At 45.2% G+C, this 19,980-nt stretch overlaps 2 protein-coding genes across 3 annotated transcripts; one reads left to right on the plus strand and one right to left on the minus strand.

The window, feature by feature from the left end:
• Positions 1 to 1,874: 1,874 nt before the first annotated feature.
• On the plus strand, positions 1,875 to 8,653 carry ILF2 (interleukin enhancer binding factor 2). Of its 2 annotated transcripts, XM_082352230.1 has the most exons (14): positions 1,876 to 2,012; positions 2,738 to 2,797; positions 3,014 to 3,056; positions 3,501 to 3,605; positions 3,976 to 4,053; positions 4,389 to 4,491; positions 5,067 to 5,132; positions 5,600 to 5,716; positions 6,206 to 6,284; positions 6,879 to 6,966; positions 7,407 to 7,468; positions 7,546 to 7,660; positions 7,881 to 7,971; positions 8,121 to 8,653. In XM_082352230.1, the coding sequence occupies exons 1-14, from the start codon at positions 2,008 to 2,010 to the stop codon at positions 8,279 to 8,281; spliced, it is 1,173 nt and encodes a 390-aa protein (XP_082208356.1). In that variant the 5' UTR covers positions 1,876 to 2,007; the 3' UTR covers positions 8,282 to 8,653. The 2 variants fall into 2 exon arrangements, with proteins under 2 accessions (XP_082208357.1, XP_082208356.1); XM_082352231.1 differs by lacking the exon at positions 3,501 to 3,605 and having other exon boundaries at positions 1,875 to 2,012.
• A 183-nt stretch (positions 8,654 to 8,836) lies between these two features.
• On the minus strand, positions 8,837 to 10,676 carry SNAPIN (SNAP associated protein). Its single transcript, XM_082352348.1, has 4 exons — positions 10,461 to 10,676; positions 10,148 to 10,194; positions 9,784 to 9,902; positions 8,837 to 9,450 (listed from the first exon to the last, which is right to left on the minus strand). Exons 1-4 carry the CDS (start codon positions 10,601 to 10,603, stop codon positions 9,349 to 9,351), a joined length of 411 nt encoding a protein of 136 aa, XP_082208474.1. The 5' UTR covers positions 10,604 to 10,676; the 3' UTR covers positions 8,837 to 9,348.
• Positions 10,677 to 19,980: the final 9,304 nt, after the last annotated feature.

The following is a 19,980-nucleotide window of genomic DNA, read 5'->3' on the forward strand; positions in this document are numbered from 1 at the left end:
AAAGAAAATGACTTCCAATTTAGAATTACATATCTAGAGAAAATGTCCTTCAAAAACAAAGGTGAAATAAAGATGTATTCAGAAAAACCAAAACCAAGAAAGTTAGCCACCAGCAGAAGGGCACTAATTCTCAAGCAGAAGGAATATTATTCCAGATGAGTGTTGGGGATACAGGAAGGAATAAAGAGCATTAAAAATGGCAAATCTCAATGACCACTGCTTTAATTAATAAGCATTAATGTCTTGTGGGATTGAACATATATATGGAATTTAAATTCTGTAAACGTATACACCTACACTTACCCAAGAGGAACAATTGCATCTCACCCCAAGAACCTTGTACAAAAATGGTCATAGCTGCTTTATACATAATGGCTCCAAACTGGAAACAGCCCAGATGTGCTCACCTGTGTCTCAGCCAGTTGGAGGCCCTGAATTCATCAACAGGAGAGTGGGTAAACAAACTGTGGAATATTTATGCAATGGCATGCTACTCATAAATAAAAAGGAACAAATTGCTGATAAATGCAAAAACATGGAAGAATCTTGAAATGTGTCAAGCAAAAGAAGCTAGGCAAAAAAGAGTACATAGGATGTGAGTCCATTTACGGGAAGAACAGACGAAACTAATCTATGATAATAGAAATTGGAATAGTGATTGTCTCTAAGGGAAGGGCAAAGGGGTATGAGTGAATTTTTTGAGGTTATAAAAATGTTCTTTATGTTAATCTGTGTGATGGGCAGAATACATTACTCAAAATTAATCGATCTGTAGACTTAAGATCTGTGCATTTTGCTGTAGTAAATAATACTACAATTAGTATATTAGTATCAATATAGTACTTAAAAAAGTTACACAACAATATATATAGTTCTGGAGGGAGTGACGGTGGTAAATGGAATTAAATTATTCCTTCATTTTTCACGAGGAGGGTAAAAGTATTACATAAAATTAGAGCTTGCCAGTTCAAGGAGGCACGTCGTAATTTTTAGGGTAACCACTAAAAGAGTAGAAAAAGAGTGTGTAACTTCCAATTGACAGAGGCAGGGAAGGAATAATAAATAGTAATCAATGCAAAACAAGGCAAGAAGGGGGAGAAACAGGATTATAGAAGGACGAAAAGCACATAGTAATATGCTTGATGTAAATGCAACCATAGTATATCCATATTTGTGGCTGTGAAACTTCGTATAAGGGTGAAATCCGCCAGGGAGGTTGTAGAGTGAGGAAAAGAGAAATGAGGGGAAACTGGGCAAATGGCAGGGGGTCTGGTCCTTCTCTCCTGTCACTTCCCTTGCGCTCTTTTTCTGAGCTCTCTTTCCAAAGGCTGTCTCAGTTTCCCTGCTAGTCCCTCACCATCAGTATTTTCCCCCTCTGATTCAATCAATATACATACTCAAATCCGCTTCTCCTGTCTCAAGTTTCTAGCCTCTGTGAACCACACCCAGACGTGTAGTGTTCACAGTCACCTAAAGTCCCTTCCTGTTCCATTTCGCTTGCTGATGGCAAAAACAGCTTCTAAAGACTGCATTTTTGAGAGAGGAAAAAGTAGGAGTATGGCGGTTACATTTATTGAAGAAATTTAAACTCCTAGGGAGAAAAAGATAGCAGAGGATGGTTTCGATCCATCGACCTCTGGGTTATGGGCCCAGCACGCTTCCGCTGCGCCACTCTGCTGCCTCGAAACGTAGCCTTCCGTGAAGTGTACAGAAAGTTCTCGGAATGCTACCCATCCTGATTTCTTTACACAGCGCCCCCTAGCGTCTGCAAAAGTCGTTACTGTCAAGTCCGTTCTTATTGGCTAGTTCCTGACACAGTAGGCGCTTTTCATTGGTTCATAAACCGGTTTACCAAAGTAAACCAATAGGCACAAGCGGCGGAGTACGGCGGGAGCCAATCGCGCCGGAGTTTGTTGGGACACGCCGGCGGGCTGCCTCTCCAGTTGTCTGCCCCTTGGAGGAAAGGGGCGGTTGGTGTGGCTTCCATTGTTCGGGCTCTAGGACGCCATGAGGTAAGGGCTGTGGGGTGCTCTAGAGAGGTTTCGGGTATTCGACCGAAAACTGTGGGAAGTTGGGCTGAAAGGAGTCGGAGGACTTGAAAGGGCCGTGTTTCTAGGGGCTGCACGGAAACCTGAGAGCTCCTGGGCTGGGAGAGTGGCGGAGGTCGGGGGCCGAGGAGGCGGGGAAACTCGGGCCGGGGATGGGGGTGGGGCCCAGGAGTGGGTAGGCAGGCTCGACACTTCGGTCTCTGGGGTGTTCAGATGAGGGGGTGTCCTCAGGTCTCAGGAGGAGCACTCCCCCCCCACCCCGCCATCTAGACTGAGAAGGCTGGAACGTGCCTCATGCATCCTCAGTGCCAAGTGCTTGACATATCGGATATGCCTGATGCTTTTACCACATGAGCGAATAAATGAGCAGTCGCGTTAGTCTCTGAAGTCTTAGGGTTGGAGTGTCTCAGCAATTATGGGGCATTTCTTGTAGGGTTCACTGAGCCCCGTCAGTATTTAATGTGAGGTTTGATGTGATTAATTTATCCAGAAGGCGGAGGTCATGGGGGGTGAGGCCGGGCACTTGGAATTGGGGCGGGGGAGAAATGTAAGTGGGAATGGGATCGCTTGGCTTCCAAAGGGAAGTGCAGAGCCATGGAGGTAGGCTAACTCGAAATCCTGTGGCCGGTATGGTGGAGATTGCTTCAACGAGGTCAAAACAAAGTTAAAATCTATTCATGCATTTCTAGGGGTGACAGAGGCCGCGGTCGTGGCGGGCGCTTTGGTTCCAGAGGAGGCCCAGGAGGAGGGTGAGTGCCAGTTTTTAGCATCTCTGCAGCCGTTAGTTTCCATTTCAGTCATCTAAATAGGAGTTTGGAGTGGACTAATCTTACCTGCCTTTGTGAGATCCAGCTGTGGGTTAGAAGCATTCTTTGCATGCTCTCCTGGTAAATGAGTTTGGCCCCATTATGCGAAGTCAGTTTGATTTCTGTGGTGAGTAATTTGAATTGTTTTCCGTATTTTAGGTTCAGGCCCTTTGTGCCACATATCCCATTTGATTTCTATTTGGTGAGTACCTTGGCCACTGTTCACTTGTAGTTGAGCCCAGCATCTCCCTATTAATGAAGTCAGGTGGTAGTTGGAGCAGAAAAAGGGATCAGTGAGTGGAGTTGGGGGTGGGTTTGAGTCAGCCGTGTGTTGCTTTACATGCATAAACAGTGTAAGCTGGATGGGGAAGACAGTTCCTCGGCCACAGTGGGCAGTAACATGGTTATAATCTTTGTTCTGAACAGTCAGTGGTATCTTTGGCTTACCTGTTAGTGTAATGGCAGTAAGAGCTTAAATTATGGATATTCCCTCCAGCTTCTATCCTTGTTTGAACATCTTAAGGAGTAAAAATAAGTGCCGTAGAATTTTCTGTTTTCAATTTTTTTGTGTTGTGGCAACAGAAAGAAAATCTCTATTGTATATTATTTTTGGTAAGTAGTATGTAGTTGTTTATTTCTGGTTTAGTGTGAAATGGCCTTTCCCCGGGTCAAGCCAGCGCCTGATGAAACTTCCTTCAGTGAGGCCTTGCTGAAGAGGAATCAGGACCTTGCTCCTAACTCTGCTGAACAGGTATATTTTGGCTTCCCTCCTGAGATTCCTCAAAGGAAGCTAAAGAAGTAAATAACTACTGATGAGGTTACAGTTATCAGAGCCTAAACTCCACAGAAAGTTTAATCGTTCTCCTTATTTCGCTTTGTGGGTAGAGGGAGAGCGCCAGGTGAATATATAAACAAATTACATGTGCGTTCATATTTTTACTGGGGAATCTATCTTTGGGATCAAAAAGTATTCAAGGCTGGAAGGGTCAGGATGTTCTCAGAGCCCGTGCAGGTATTGCTTCATCTCCTATTGAAGGGATTAGGGGGAAATAGTCAAGCTTGATGAGAAGTCGCTTACAGTGTTTCACCTGAGGGTATTTTTGTTTCCTGCTGTCTTTCAGGCCTCTATCCTTTCTCTGGTGACAAAAATTAACAATGTGATTGACAATTTGATTGTGGCTCCAGGGACATTTGAAGTGGTGAGTTTTTGATGACTTAGTCCTAGGAAAGGGGAGCCTTGTGGAACTTTCCTTGGCTCCTGTCTCTTAATTCTTCAGGTGCCTATTCAAAGCCACTCTTCAAATAGGAAAGTACAGTGGAATTCCTTTGTAGTGCTGATCTTGGGGACCAGACTTATATCGTTACTGTCAGCTAACCATGATGAACCAGGCTTTTCACGTGCTTATTTTGGGATATGATTTGAACTGTGCTACTTCCAAATCCGGGTAATAAGCTGTGTTGTAACTGAGTTCTGAGGGGAACTAGGCAGTGTTCTCACTTCTGAGTTTTCTTTTTGAAATCCCTTTTCCAACAGCAAATTGAAGAAGTCCGACAAGTCGGATCGTATAAAAAGGGAACGATGACTACAGGACACAATGTGGCTGACCTGGTGGTGATCCTAAAGATTTTGCCAACATGTGAGTGTGCCTCTCTCTGGCCTTAGGAGCAGAACATAGCAGTTGGATTTGAGGCATAGGGATCTTTAAAGCCCAAATTTCTTGAGAGAAAGGCTGTTTGGAAGACAAATGGGAAATTTAGTATTTTAATGTGTGTTGTATCTGAAAGAATATGGCCAGTTACTATAGGGCAGTGTTTCTCAGCTGGGGGTGATTTTGCTCCCTAGGGGATATTTGGCAGTGTCTGGAGATGTCCTGGGGCTAACGTTTTTGGGTAGAAGCCAGGGTTGCTGCTAAGCATTCTACAGTACACAAGACAGACCCTACCTCCCAACCCCAAACAAAGAATTATCCAGGCCAATATGGCATTAGTCCCACTGACAAGAAACCCTGCGGTGGAAAAAGGTGTGTGTATATAGGAGGAGGTGTCCTGTTCCCTGAGCCTTCCGATTTCTCTGTCCAGGTGTTAGCTTCCCCTTGTAAAAGTGTTCATTCAGCTGCTTGTCCTTGCTCCAGCAGAAATCAGAGTACAGAGATGTATAGAAAATCTACATAAATAATTGTAATCTTCATTATCTCCTGTTGTCTCAATCTAGTGGAAGCCGTTGCTGCACTAGGGAACAAGGTCGTGGAGAGCCTAAGGGCACAGGATCCTTCTGAAGGTTTGAGTTTGTTGCTGAACATGTAATTTAGTGGTCACAGGAGCCAGGTCTATGATTATAAGTTCATTTCAACAAAGTCAGGTCAGACTAGAAGGAAGAGCGAATGCAGAGTTTTAGGTTGGGGAAGTTTTGGGCAGAGTTCGCCAGCGTTCAAAATCCAGTTGATGTCCCTTACTTTTAAACTCTGTATTCTCAGTTCTGATTCTGGACTGTTGCTGTTTTTAAAAATCTATCTAGGGGACTTCCCTGGTGGTCTAGTGGTTAAGACACCGAGCTCCCAATGCAAGGGGAATGGGTTCCATCCTTGGTTGGGGAACTAAGATCCCACATGCCGCACGGTGTGGCCAAAAAGATAAATAAGTAAATAAATTTAAAAAACCCTATCTGTTCCCCCACCCTCATCCTGGATTTACCTTTGGTCATCTAATGGAGATATGAGTTACAGCTTTTGATTTTTCTGTTTGCAGTTTTGACCATGCTGACCAATGAAACTGGCTTTGAAATCAGTTCTTCTGATGCTACAGTGAAGATTCTCATTACAACAGTGCCACCCAATCTCCGAAAACTGGACCCAGAACTCCACTGTTAGTTCTTTTATTCCGTTGCTGTTAAATTTGGAGAAATTCAAAATATGGTATAAAGTGCTATTGAGTTTACTTAGGTCCCAAAAGGTCACATGTGGAATAGCAACAAACTAAGTTTACCCCCAAACTTTGCTGTCTTTTCTCTGTAATTTGGAAACAGTTTTACCAGCTTCCTAGTGAAATTGTCAGAGCCAGCATGGCCAAGAAAGCAGTTTGAGGATTTAAGAAAAAGGACTGAGGAAATATTTATGGAGGCGGGTAGGCTTTCAGAGAAAATTGGGGCTCTTGCATGCTTCCAGATTTGGTTTGGGGGAGGAATAGTGATTTTTGGACAGATGACTTGCTTATCTGGGGAACACGGGGGTGGTTTAAGGAATTACTATGTTATCCTGTCCTCCTTCCACGTTCTTGGACTATGGCAGTGGGATTGAATTGCTTGCTCAATAATGGGAATGTTTCATCTTGGTGGATGTCATGCTTGTCTTCTAGTGGATATCAAGGTGTTGCAGAGTGCCTTAGCAGCCATCCGACATGCCCGCTGGTTTGAGGAAAATGCTTCTCAGTCCACGTGAGTCCCTCCCTGTTTGAGTGAAGATATATCCTAATCCTTCTAACTACATTGAACAGCAGGATACCACCACCACCCCCACCCCACCCCCACCAATACTTCCTCTCACAGAACATTTTTGGCTGTGATCTTCTGTCTGGATTTTGATTTTTACCTTAAGTAAGCAAACTTAGGTTGAGGGAAAGAAGGGAATGTATAGTTCTGGAAATAGCTTCATCTCTGTACCTTAGATGTGGAAGTAAATAATCTTATTACTTTATATTTTTTTTTAGCTATAGTTGATGTACAGTATTATGTTACAGGTATACGACATAGTAATTCACAATTTTTAAAGGTTATACTTCATCTATAGTTATTATAAAATATTGGCTATATCCCCCATGTTGTACAGTATATCCTTGTAGCTTATTTTATGCATAATAGTTTGTACCTCTTAATCCCTTATTCCTATTTTGCCCCTCCCCCCTTCCCTCTCCCCACTGGTAACCACTAGTTTGTTCTCTATATCTGTGAGTCTCTTTCCTTTTTGTTATATTCACTAGTTTGTTTCATGATCTGTTATTACTTTCAATCCTTGGTCCCTCTTACCTTCAGAGTTAAAGTTCTCATCAGACTGCTGAAGGACCTGAGGATTCGTTTTCCTGGCTTTGAGCCCCTCACTCCCTGGATACTTGACCTACTTGTAAGTAATGAAGGGCAATTGGAATTCCTGATCCTCCCTATGTTACAGTAGTTACTCTGAAACCTACCAGAATATGAAATTTGGTACAGATTAAAAAGAAATGGGGGGGGAGGGGCGGAGAAGGGAAAGGAAAAAAAAGAAATCTCATTAGTGGACAAGTAATCCAATAAAGATTCAATGTTTATTATTTATTTGGGCTTTTGGAGTATTCAGTTAAATGAGTAGTTATTACTGCACCTTTGTTTTTCTCATTACTGCTCTCATTTCATTAATGTGGTAATGGAGAGAAATTACTGAATGAGCAGTCATTTCAGAACTGCTTCTCAACGTTAAAATTTTAGCTAGACATTAACCAGTTTTCATGAAGGTTTAAAGTTTTAATTTGTTTGAAGATAGAATTGCCACTTTATGGCGCACCTACCACATTCATTTTCTTCTAGGGGCACTATGCTGTGATGAACAACCCCACCAGACAGCCTTTGGCCCTAAATGTGGCATACAGGTATAGCATGCTGCTTTGGGTTTGGGGCTGGATGTAAGCTGTCTTGTGTGTTCTTCTAATACCTCTCCATGTTTCAGACGATGCTTGCAGATTCTGGCTGCAGGACTCTTCCTGCCAGGGTCGGTGGGTATCACTGACCCCTGTGAGAGTGGCAACTTCAGAGTACACACAGTCATGACTCTGGAACAGCAGGTATTTGGACAGCTCTGAAATGGTCTGCTGTGCCCCACTCTTGAATATCTGGTCAGAAGGCAAAGGGAATGTGGTTTTTAGTGGTCAGGGATTTGGGGGTTCTCACAGACTTTGGTCTTGAAATTAAAAATTGTTTTTATCTCACTTTTCATGAGAATGTTAGTCAAATAAGGTATTTTGATTTTCATTGCTAATTTACCCTTACTTTGCTCTCCCTCAGGATATGGTCTGCTACACAGCTCAGACTCTGGTCCGAATCCTCTCACATGGTGGCTTTAGGAAGATCCTTGGCCAGGAGGGTGATGCCAGCTGTGAGTGACCACTGTGGGACAGGGGTTCTTTACGGTACTCTGTGATCTACAAAGAAACTCTACACTACTCATGTCTTACTGTTTCCACTGTGTGGGTCATGACTTGTATGTTGGGCTACTTGTCTGAAGTCACCTTTTTTCTCTTCTAGATCTTGCTTCTGAAATATCTACCTGGGATGGAGTGATAGTGACACCTTCAGAAAAGGCTTATGAGAAGCCACCAGAGAAGAAGGAAGGAGAGGAAGAGGAGGAGAATACAGAAGAGCCACCTCAAGGAGAGGAAGAGGAAAGCATGGAGACTCAGGAATGACCTCCCTGTCTCTTCACCCCCTTTCTTACCCAAGGAGAAGACTGGAGCCTAAGCTAACTGCTGCTGGGCTTTATGTGGTGGCATTTCTGAGGGCTAGGGGAGACAGGAAGGAAGATTAAAAAGACACTATAGAAGGAATTGTCATTCCACTGCGTTCTGAAACTGGCTTAGTAGCCAGAAGTCTCCCATTTATGACCTATGCCATCCATCTATAGTGAAGCAGGATACCAACTTTTATTCCTAATACTCTAGAATCCCGAGCTCCTGGAAACCTCTCTCAACCAGTACTTCGTTGTTGAAATGTTGTGAACTGTTAGTGTTTGCAATGTTTTTTTTTTACTAAGAAAAAAGATTAAAGTACTTCCTAGTAGGGCTCTTGGTCTTGTTTTTCCTTGGCATCTGGCAAGCTGTTTTGCTTCCTTTTGCTTTCTGTACTCTTCATTGAAAATGATACTTGAGTCTTTTCATTGTGAACACTAGATCTCAATTTGAAGCTATATTTGAATTAATGCAGAAGACTCTTGGAACCTTTCCATATACCAGAGTAAACTGGAATACCATTTAAGCATTTATTGAATCAAATGGTTCTAGTAACACTGCTACAGTAGTCAAGCCAGTGCAGTCAACAAAAGAGGGTAGGTGGGTCATTTACCTTGACTTTGCCTGCCCTTTCTAGTGTAAACAAAGGAATATTGGAAGTCACAGGTAGAGGACATTCTGCCCAGGTCCAGCAACCTCGCATGTAAAAGAGGAAGCCCCTCCCTTGTTAATGTGGCTCGGAGATGGTAGAGGGGGTGGGCCTTGAGTATGGAGCTTAAAAAAAAAAAATGTAGAGGCCTCAGCTCTCTCTTGGAAGCAAGAGCCATAATAAATCCTTTGGGATCCTGAGTCCTGCTCTACACAGGTTTCTTTGGGCCCCACATAAATGGGTAAGCCTGAAGTGCTTCAAACAAACCACAGGGCTGCCCTTTTGATGTCCCAACACCTACAGGGAGTCCTGGAGGAAACAGGCAGTCGGGGAATGGTATTTGTGCTATTCTGTGGCCATGGGCCCATCTTCTGGCCTGTTACTTGCTTGGGGAACCAGGGGGGTAAACTCCTGAATCCAGCATTGCCCTCCTTCGGGCTGTTTCCTTGGCAACACTGTGGTTTAGCCGCCTCAGCCGTTCCTACAAAACAAGATTTGGAATCAAATTAACTGCCCTGTGAAAGGATTTAGAGCTTGCTGTCAACTAGGCTGGAAAATGTCTTAGGCTTGCTTCATCTCAACGTTAAGTCTTCTAAGGTATGTAAGAACATAAATGAGAGCAACTGGGGGTTAAGAATAGGAACAGTAAGTCCTATTCTGGCTGGCATTAGTTGACAACTCCCTTTCCCTAAAAAGACTAAAAATTACGGTGACTTTCGTTGTATTGGGGACTTCATGACACCCCTTGAAAATCGGAGAATACCTTAAGGACTTAGAAGAACAAAGAGTTACTGTTGGTAGGAAATTCCTTTACCTGGGCATTCTGTAGGATGTTATTAACCAAGACGACTCGTCGCCGGGCATTAAGGAGCTTCTTCACATAGGGGTCGAGATCCAGGGCCACTTTCTGATCCTCATTGATACGGCACAGTTCTGGGAAATGGAAGGAAGATGCAACTAAACACCTAATGGCCTTCTCATTCTTGGAACAAGTAAGTTAGTAAATGCTATGGAAAGCACTCTTGTTCCACATGGGCACAGTCACTAGAAACTTAAGAAAAGAGGAGTCCATCGGCAGCCCTGGAAGCAAATGACAGAAGCCCAGCCCCAGAGGTTGGCAAAACATAAGGTCCTGTAGTGACTTGTAGGATCCCGGGTATACGAGGATGCTTACTCACCGGTAGCTAGGTTGTCAATTTGTTCCCGGAGCTCTACTTGGCTCTCTCTGCAAAGAGGTACAAGGCCTACACGGTCAGACAGTTAATGGAACTCAAAAACCTACTCCCCTATGTGTTTCCTAAGTGCTCAGAAAAGCCAGCCTCTGCCCCCACCGGCAGGCCCTCCGCTGGTCTGCCCCGCCTCCAATCAGTTTCCCCAAATTCTTAGTCCCATCCGAAAGCCGAACTCGTCTTGTCTCCGCCCTTTCTTGGCCCCGCCCCTACAAAAACCAAATCGAGAAGAGTCCCCGCCCCAACCTTCCCTCTAGGGCACCTGACGGCGTGGACGTGAGAGTCAAGCTGCTGCACAGCCGGTCGCAGGAACTCGAGGAGCCCCTCGGCGAAGAGGTCACGGCCTGCGGGCCCCGCCACGGGGGTTCCTGCCCCGGACACAGCGGCGGAACCAGCTCCCGCCATCACGAACTGCCCTTACGGCCGGAACCTGCCGCGAGGGCCGCCGGGAACTGAAACCCCGCCGAAGTGCGCCGCCAGGGGGCGCCCGGGGAGTGCCAGCTCTGACCCCGGCCTGGGATTTCTGGGAAACGCAGTCTCTGGAGCCAGCAGGGCGGGGCGAAGGGCCGGGCCCTGGAGCTACCGGGAGTTGTAGTTCTTTGTAGGCCATGAAGTGGCGGGTTTTGAAAGTCTACAGACTTTAAGAGCTAGAAGGAACCATTTTGGGGATGCGTACGTTTTGTTTTCTCCAAAGGTGAAAAATAAATGCTTATGTCCCCAGTTGTCCATAGCTTTCCCGTGTTAATTTTGTGGGAAAGCCAGATGATAGTCATAATATAGTATATTTCTAAATTTAAGTGTATTTTTTAATGGCGCTAAAATGTGTGCAAAACTGCATCTGAATACTGTTCAGCCTTAAGAAGGAATGAAATTCTGGTACATGCTATGCGTTAAACGTGACGACGTTATGCTAAGTGAAATAAGCCAGACACAGAAGGACAAATATTTAATGATTCTGCTTGTATGAGGTGCGTAGAGCAGTCAAATTCATGGACATAAAATGTAGTTTTATCTCCTGATCAGAACAGTGTTGCCAGCGGCTGGGGAGAAGGGGGAATGGGGACTTGTTGCTTAATGGATACAGAGTTTCAGTATGGGATGATTTAAAAGTTCTAGAGACTAGTAGTGGTGATAGTTACATAATGTGAGTTTACTTAATGCCACTGAACCGTACACTTAAAAATGGTTAAAATGGTAAATTTTATGTTATATAGATTTTCCAACAGTAAAAAAAATTGTTTTTAACCTGCATGTTTCCATATTTTAATTTTATCTACCCTCAAAAAGTTTCCCTACTTTTATTTTGTTTTTCATGGCTTTCCAGAGAGTTTACATCTCTTGTTGAATTCTCAACAAGAGGCACAGCCCTCTGTCCTTTAAGCCCTAATGTGTTCCAGTGATTCACAATAAATGGGCACCAGAATGTTCAGCCTTGAGCTTTGATGAAATGAAGTTCTTATTTTAAGGCAAACAAGAAAAATTTAAACATGAAAATGTTCTCTGCTTGGGAATTCCCTGCTGGTTTAGTAAAAAAAAAAAAAAAAAAAGTTCTCCCTGTTTGGGCCTCTTTTCTTCCCTCTAGTGTGCAGTGTGCGTCTGCATTATGCATTAACCAGATCTCTCCAATGTCAGAAATACCAGCTCAACCATAAAGATAAATTTTTCTTCTTCTGACGCCAACCATGTAACTCCTTAGAGGATAACATTCCTTTCTTAATCCTGTAAGGCGTCAGGATGACCCACCACTCACCTTGTACTTGCAGATATCTTTGGTAAACTTTATGTACAATACCAATATATCATTGCCCTTAATGACAGCGATTGCTTGCAGAACAGACTAGGTCAGATGACCTGGGGAGATACCTAATGGAATTTCTTAGCTTAAATGTTTACTTATTACCTCATTAATGTTACTAACTATGTTACTTGTATTCTGCCTATTTTACAAGATTATTGTTTCTTGCATTACCAAATGTGTGACTGAGCCTCCAATAAAAATAATGATGACTAGACAACTTGAAACTATTGACCAAATATATAGTTCTATAAGATCAATGATTGTAATAGCGTAACTCTAGATATAGGAAGAAACAACAAGAGCGAATCATTATCCAGACCGTAACAGACAAGTAAGACAGACAGTCCAGAGGCTTTTGGTTACTGTTAACAGGGCCTAGTCCAGTAATAACACATTGGCCTATCAATGAAATCCTTGCCTTACCTGGGAATGAGCATTCCTAGCACCAGGAAACAAGCTGGCCATGAAATGCCTCCCAAACCTTGGTTGAAATAAAGACTGAAAGGTAGAGGATTGTAAAATAAAGAATGTTGCCCACTAGCCAGTTCTATAAGAATCAAGTCATTAGCCACTGCGGTCAATGACCTACAGTACACCCTGAAAGGAATTTAGGATCAGGATGAGGCACTTCATGCTCTGGGAAAACTGGCAGAACTGGCCCTCAGTTATGTGTTTTCAGGAGAAAATTTTATGATCTCTGTTTCTTGCATCTTCCTATTCTTAGAAAAGCACTAAACCATTAACTAAGCTCTCTATTTCTGGAGAATAGCAGTCACCGTCTACCAAGATGTGAGCTTGATTGCACATACCCCTTCGTCAAAATCACGTTAAGTCCTAGCCTCCCACCTTAGCTCTTTGGAACAGCCCTCAAAGTTTCTGAAAGACTGTCTTCAGCTTATAATGCTCAGGTTGGAGACTTCCCTGGTGGTCCAGTGGTTAAGACTCCACGGTCCCAATGCAGGGGGCCTGGGTTCAATCCCTGGTCAGGTAACTAGATGCCACATACTGCAACTAAAAGCCTGCGTGCTGCAGCGAAGACCCAGTGCAGCCAAATAAATAAATAAATAAATGTTAAAAATATATATATATATACATATCCTCAGGTTGGTTTGAATAAAATTTTCCATTTTATTTCTTTTTCCATTTCCATTTCTTAGATTGACTATTGATTAATTTTTTTCATTGACAGTTTCGTCCTCAGGAATAAAGGTGTTTAAATCACTGTGGGAGAGTGGTGGTCAGCAGCTGCAAACCTGAGACCCCAACTGTGGCAACTTTTAAAGCCTTGTACAGTTTTTGTTGTTTACTGTGTTTGTTTCCCTCTATCTTTCCCTCTAGTGATTAGAGGTAAAACTCTCAGGAGAGGCTGGGGGCTTATTTGGGGAGTAAGTGGCAAGGAAGCGGGGTAGCTAGGGCAACGGCAGCCTGCTTCATAATCAGGCTTTCAGAAGAGGAAGCCCGGGACAAAGCGGTGTGAATGTTGAAGAGGAAAGGAAAAAGGGCCAAGTCCTTGAGGCCTGTGCCAGGGACAGAGAACAGGGGCTGGCCTTGGCTGGAAAAGAGGTTTATGATCTGTGTCTAGACAGGAAGCCCCCAAGTTAGGCCACAGCCCTTTCAGGTAACTGTTCGAAGTAGGGTTGCCAGATTTAGAAAAGAGAGCAAACAAAAAAATCTGGGACACTAGGTAAATTTGAATTTCAGATAAACAACAAATAATTTTTTAGTATAAGTATATTATCTGGTAATCCTACTTCAAAGGCTGATTCTCTGAAGAAAATCACTCTGTGTTTTGTTTTTATGCTTTCCTTTTCATTCCTTATCACATTGACTTAGCTTTTTTTTTGAGTTAGCTCTTATATCTCAAGAGGGCATTGTATCAGCCTCCTGACTGATCTTCTTGCCTCTAGTCTCTGTACCCTCCAGGTCAGCTTGCATGCTAACGTATCAGTCAGATTACATAATAACCCTGCTCAGAGAAAATAAGTGCTGAAAGGGACTCTAGAATCCATCTTTTCTTGATTCCTTGGACACCTCGGTGAGGGAGACTGGGCAAGGCTCTTCCAGAAACCCTGAAGTTGGATAACAGGTTGAAAGCCAGTGCTGGTTCAATTATTCATTCTCTAAACACTTATCAAATTCCAGGCATCATGGCACAAGGTAGTCAGTGCAAACTCCCCCTCCTCCCTGCTTGTGCCAGTATCACATAGCAGTAGTCCTCTGGTCCTTAGCTTTTCCACAGAGGCTGAAGGAGCTGTAAGTCATAAAAACTCCCCCTCTCTTCTGTCTCTGAGCTCCCCAACCCCTGTTTTTTTTTGGCTGCCCTGGGTCTTCATTGCGATGTGCGGGCTTCTCTCTAGTTTCAGTGCAAGGGTTTCTCTAGTTGTGGCACACGGGCTCAGTAGTTGTGGCGCACAGGCTTCTCTCTAGTTGCAGTGCGCGGGCTTAGTTGCCCCGCTGCATGTGGGATCTTTTAGTTCCCTGACCAGGAATCGAACCCGTGTCCCCTGCATCGGAAGGCGGATTCTTAACCACTGGACCACCAGGGAAGTCTACCCACCCCCCTTTTTTTTTGACTGGCAGATATTTTATTCCAGTAGTTTGAATACAGACTGTAGCTACAGAGATATATTCACATACTTGCAATGAAAAGAAACCTTGACTCTGAGAGTCTTAAAAACTTTGAACCATCTGTGTAACACTGGCAAAAGTGCCTTCAAATCTGCGCAGGTTTTTATCTTGGGAGAAAAACCAAACAAGAAGATTTTCTTGCTCCACTGCAATTACCGTCCAAACTTTTAAGGAATCGCTTTTACAGTAGGCCCTCCGTATCCACGGGTTCCACATCTGCTGATTCAACCGACTCTAAGTGCTTAGGTTGACTTGCCCCCTCCTTGCTGGCTACCTGAAGGTGGGTCTCGGAGTATGTCCACGAGAAACCTCTGCCTTGTGCTGTGCTGAGCGCTGCACTGGCTCAGGCAACACAGCTGTTGTCAAACCCAAGTTTGTGTGCCTGATGCACAGTGAGGCCAAGCAAACTGAAACATCATTGTTTGGAGCGGCGAGAGGTTTATTGCAAGGGCCATGCAAGGAGAACAGGGTGGCTCATGCTCAAAAGACCCGAACTCCCCGAAGGGTCTCAGGGAAAAGTTTTTAAGGGAAAGGTGAGGGAGGGGAGTCACAGGGTATGTGATCAGAATGTGCACAACTCTCTGATTGGTTGATGGTGAGGTAATAGGGTGGTGTCACAGGGGTTAACATTATCAATCCTCAGGCTCCAGCTGGTCTGGGGACTGCACGCTCATGGTCATCAAGTATTTAACTTCTTCTATTTGGTGGGGGTTTTAGCATCTGTAAAACAGCTCAGGAAATGTGCATCAGATACTTTTATCTAGGTACTTCAGGGGGGAACTAAAGATTCTGTGACCAACATATGGCTGATTTACTGTATAAATTCTTACCAGTTCTCCTGGCCCAACTGCTATTTTTGTCCCTACATGTTCACATCCTTTCACTCATTAATTCTTTTTTTTTTTTTAATGTTTAAATTTGTACTGTTTATTTATTTATTTATCTTGGCCTTGCCACGCGGCTTGTGGGATCTTAATTCCCCTACCAGGAATTGAACCCGTGCCTTCGGCAGTGAGAGCAGAGTCCTAACCACTGGACAGCCAGGGAATTCCCTCACTCATTAATTCTTGAGCTAGGATTTTGTGACCCAGGGGAGGCCTGGGAGACTACAACTTTCATAAAGAAGAGGCAGGGGCTTCCCTGGTAGCGCAGTGGTTGAGAGTCAGCCTGCTAATGCAGGGGACATGGGTTCGAGCCCTGATCTGGGAAGATCCCACATGCCGCGGAGCAGCTGGGCCTGTGAGCCACAATTACTGAGCCTGCGTGTCTGGAGCCTGTTCTCCGCAACAAGAGAGGCCGCGATAGTGAGAGGCCCGCGCACCGCGATGAAGAGAGGCCCCCGCTTGCCGCAACTAGAGAAAGCCCTCGCACAGAAACGAAGACCCAACACAGTCATAAATAAATAAATAAACAAATAAAATTAAAAAAAAAAAAAAAAAAGAATCTGCCTGCGAAGGCAGGGGACGCGGGTTCGAACCCTGGTCCGGGAAGATCCCACATGAGCCTGTGCACCACAACTACTGAGCCTGTGCTCTAGAGCCCACAAGCCACAACTACTGAGCCTGCGTGCCACAACCACTGAAGTCCACGTGTCTAGTGCACGCGTTCTGCAACAAGAGAAGCCACCACAATGAGAAGCCCGCGCACCGCAACGAAGAGTAGCCCCCGCTCGCCGCAACTAGAGGAAGCCGGCATACAGCATGAAGACCCAACCCAGCCAAAAATAAAATAGATTAAAAAAAAAAAGACTTAAAAAAAAAAAAAAAAGGAGAAGAGGCAGGCAGAGGACGTGGGGGAGGGGTCTGTTGCAGGAAGGCGCACATCCGTTGCACAGCCACACTGTGCCCTCTCCCTGGCAGGCTAGCAGCACCCCGACATCCCACGTGGATCCCGAGTGTGGCAGGAGGGTGCTCAGGGTTGTCAGAGGGTCCTTCCTGGTTGGAGTGGGGCACAGAATGGTGTCTGGTGACAGCTTTAACTATGGGGGGGACCCGAGAGTCAGACTTCTTCGGGCCTCTGTCAGGTCCAGGTAAGGGATGGGTATTGCCTGGTCTACCCTGATTTCTGGGAGGTGAGAACTTTGTCTGGGGAGCCCTACAATGCTTCAACGGCAGAGCTGAAGGGGCGGCAGTCGGGGTGGGAGTGGGGAAGGGGTAGGCAGCCAGGAGGCCCGAGATTCCCGCTGTATTTTTTGGTTAATATTTATTTAATTTATTTGGTTGCACTGGGTCTTAGTTTCGGCAGGTGTGCTCCTTCGTTGTGGCTCACGGGCTCCTTAGTTGTGGCATGCAAACTCTTAGTTGCGGCATGCATGTGGGATCTAGTTCCCTAACCAGGGATTGAACCCGTGTCCCCTGCATTGGGAGTGCAGAGTCTTAACCACTGCACCACCAGGGAGGCCCCCTGCTGTTTTATTAACTGGTGCTTGGGATCCACCACCTCCACATCCTCCATCCTCAGACCAGGATCAGGTCAGACCCCAGGACTCCTGCTTATCCCAAAGGGGTCGGAGGGTGGAGGCTGAGGAGGACTGTTCCCCTCTTTTATCTTTCTTGTCTAGCTTTCCGTCATCTCCTCTCTCTTCTCCATTTGCTGACCTGGTGTCCCCTCTGAAATGAAATTCCCTTAGAGGATGTGCTTTCACACACAAAATCCAAAGGGTAAATCTTCAGAACATTTTGGGGGAACTCATTTCACCCAACATTTCCAGATAAGCTTTTTCACTGTGTGTGTCTCTTATCCCCATGTCTTTCGGTTTCTTTGACCCAATGCCAACGTGTGTGTGGGTTTCCCCACACTTTCAACAAGCAATTCTCAGACACCAGCAGGGTGTCCGAGAATTTAACTCAATTCTGACACTACCCGAGATTGCGTCAGATTCCAGTGTCGACTGGAAAAAAAAAAAGCACAACCTAAAAGTTGAGAATTATGTTTTATTTGGGGCATTACTGAGGACTTAAGCCCGAGGTACAGCTTCCTCAGATAGCTCTGCGGGACTGTTCTGAAGAGGTAAGGGAGGAACCAGGCTATATAGGAGTTTCTGCAAAAACAAACAAACAAACAAACAAAAAACCCCTACTTAGTGGAACATCAAAAGATGTTAATTAAAGAAACAGACATCTCACGTTAATGAATTTAGCGCTTTTCTATGTATGGGAAGATGAAGGAGTCTGGGCTTATTGAAATTATTCCTTTGATATACCCCTTAACTATCAAAGGATAGGGCCAGTATCCTGTTTTTCTCCATCCTGAATCCCCTCAGGGTGCACCCTCGCACAGCTGCAGTGGCTGAGGGCTTGATGGCCTCAACATCCTTTGTTTACTGAAAAGGCAGGACATTCTTTGTCCACAGCAGGTTAAAGATCGTCCTATGACTGCCACCAGTGCCCCTCCACCCCCCCAACTCTTTCCACTTCAGACACCAGTCTCTATCACTAGCCCAGGTTGTTACATGTACTTTTGACAGACTGGATATAAGTCAGAGGTTCCCACGACCCCCTCCTAGTGTTACTGAACTCAGGTTCGGCCGCTTGCCGCTCCAAAGCCAATACCGGAGAGACAGGTGCTGGTAGGAATGGAAAGCTTGCTTTATTCAGGAGGCCGGCAACCTGGGGAGATGGTGGACTCATGTCCAAAGATTAACTCAGAGGATTCTGCTTTGACCATGAAGCTTTTAAAGGGAGAATCATCTGGGGAGGGGTCCAGAGTCTTTGTTGTCTTCTGCTGTGTGCAGACTCTCTTCTGATTGGTTGGTGGTGAGGTGATAGCGTGGTGCTCCAGGAGTCTTGTGCTCAGCCTCAAGTCACCATCCTCCACCTGGGTGGGGGCCTTGTTCCAGCAGAAGAACTCAAAGGTATTTTGTTATGTATATCCCTTGAGGAGGAACCAGAACCCTGCCCTATGGCTGCACTATTGTTTTTTGACTGCTTCTTCTTCATTTCTGCATTCCCGCCCTTCCTTGATAAGCAACTGTTTGAATCTACATTTTGGAACTCAGGGAAGGTCAAGGAGGCTCTGTAAGCTCTCAGTCCTTTTGTTAGGGGAACGACTGACTGAAACCACCCGCCCTGGCCAGGCACCGTAGTAACCACTTGCATGAATTATCTTAAACAGGAGGTCCTGGTAAGGAATGCGGAACTAACAAGCTACCCACCAACCGGAAGAATTCAGGAAAGGTCAAAAGGAGAGAGGAGACTCCAGTTCATATGTCCTACCAACCTCTCAGAATCCTCCTCGCTGGAATCCATCTTGGCTGAGAGATACGCGCCCTCACCAGGAAGGACCCTGAGTCAGAATGATTGGCCGGAGACAACCCGGAAACTAACCCCATTACCATAAAACCTGAGACTGCGAGCCACGTGGCAGAGCAGTTCTCCTGGTTTCCCTTACCCTGCTGCTCTCTGCCCAGGCACCCTTTCCCAATAAAGTCTCTTGCTTTGTCAGCACCTGTGTCTCCTTGGACAATTCATTTCTCAGTGTAAGACAAGAGCCCACTCTCGGGCCCTGAAAGGGGTCCCCCTTCCTGCAACACTTTTGGGTTTTTGTGAGGTCTTCATTACATAGGCATGAATCATTGGCCATCGATTGAACTCAACCTCCAGCCCCTCTCCCCTCCATGGAGATTGGGGGGTGGGATTGAAAATTCCATCCCTCTAACCACAAGGTTGGTTCTGGCAATCAGCCCCCATCCTTTGGTGAGGTCCAAACCACCTCATTAACATAACTCTATCTCCAGCCCCTCTGCCCTCCCCAGAGGTCTGGGGGTGGGACTGGAATTTCCAACCCTCTAATCACTTGATTGATTCCCTTGGCAACTATCCCCCTCCCCACTTAGGTTACGTGGAGCTTTTCAAAAGTCACCTTATTAACATAACAAAAGACACCTTTATTGCTCTTATCACAGGAAATTCTAAGGGTTTTAGGAATTCTGTGCCAGGAACTGGGGCTGACGACCAAATATATATTTCTTTTTTTTTTTTTTAATTTTTATTTATTTATTTTTGGCTATGCTGGGTCTTTGTTGCTGCACGTGGGCTTTCTCTAGTTGCAGCGAGCGGGGGCTACTCTTTGTTGTGGTGTGCGGGTGGTGGCTTCTCTTGTTGTGGAGCACGGGCTCTAGGCACGTGGACTTCAGTAGTTGTGGCTTCGGGCTCTAGAGCGCAGGCTCAGTAGTCGTGGCGCACGAGCTTAGTTGCTCTGCGGCATGTGGGGTCTTCCCAGAGCAGGGATCGAACCTGTGTCCCCTGCAATGGCAGGCTGATTCTTATCCACTGCGCCACCAGGGAAGCCCCAAATATATATTTCTTATACCTCATAATATCACACCAAAGATGTGTTTAAATCTTAAATTGATAAT

Source organism: Balaenoptera borealis (genome assembly GCF_965194805.1).
Source record: "Balaenoptera borealis genome assembly, chromosome: 1".
Lineage (NCBI taxonomy): Eukaryota > Metazoa > Chordata > Mammalia > Artiodactyla > Balaenopteridae > Balaenoptera > Balaenoptera borealis.

Excerpts from the sequence above, each read along its gene's own strand:
- SNAPIN (XM_082352348.1), bottom strand. The coding sequence starts at position 10,603 with ATGGCGGGAGCTGGTTCCGCCGCTGTGTCCGGGGCAGGAACCCCCGTG. Across the intron at positions 10,195-10,460 it reads TCTCACGTCCACGCCGTCAG|AGAGAGCCAAGTAGAGCTCC; the intron begins GTGCCCTAGAGG and ends ACCTCTTTGCAG. Across the intron at positions 9,451-9,783 it reads ACATCCTACAGAATGCCCAG|GAACGGCTGAGGCGGCTAAA; the intron begins GTAAAGGAATTT and ends CTTGTTTTGTAG.
- ILF2 (XM_082352230.1), top strand. Across the intron at positions 4,054-4,388 it reads CTCCAGGGACATTTGAAGTG|CAAATTGAAGAAGTCCGACA; the intron begins GTGAGTTTTTGA and ends CTTTTCCAACAG. Across the intron at positions 6,967-7,406 it reads CCTGGATACTTGACCTACTT|GGGCACTATGCTGTGATGAA; the intron begins GTAAGTAATGAA and ends ATTTTCTTCTAG.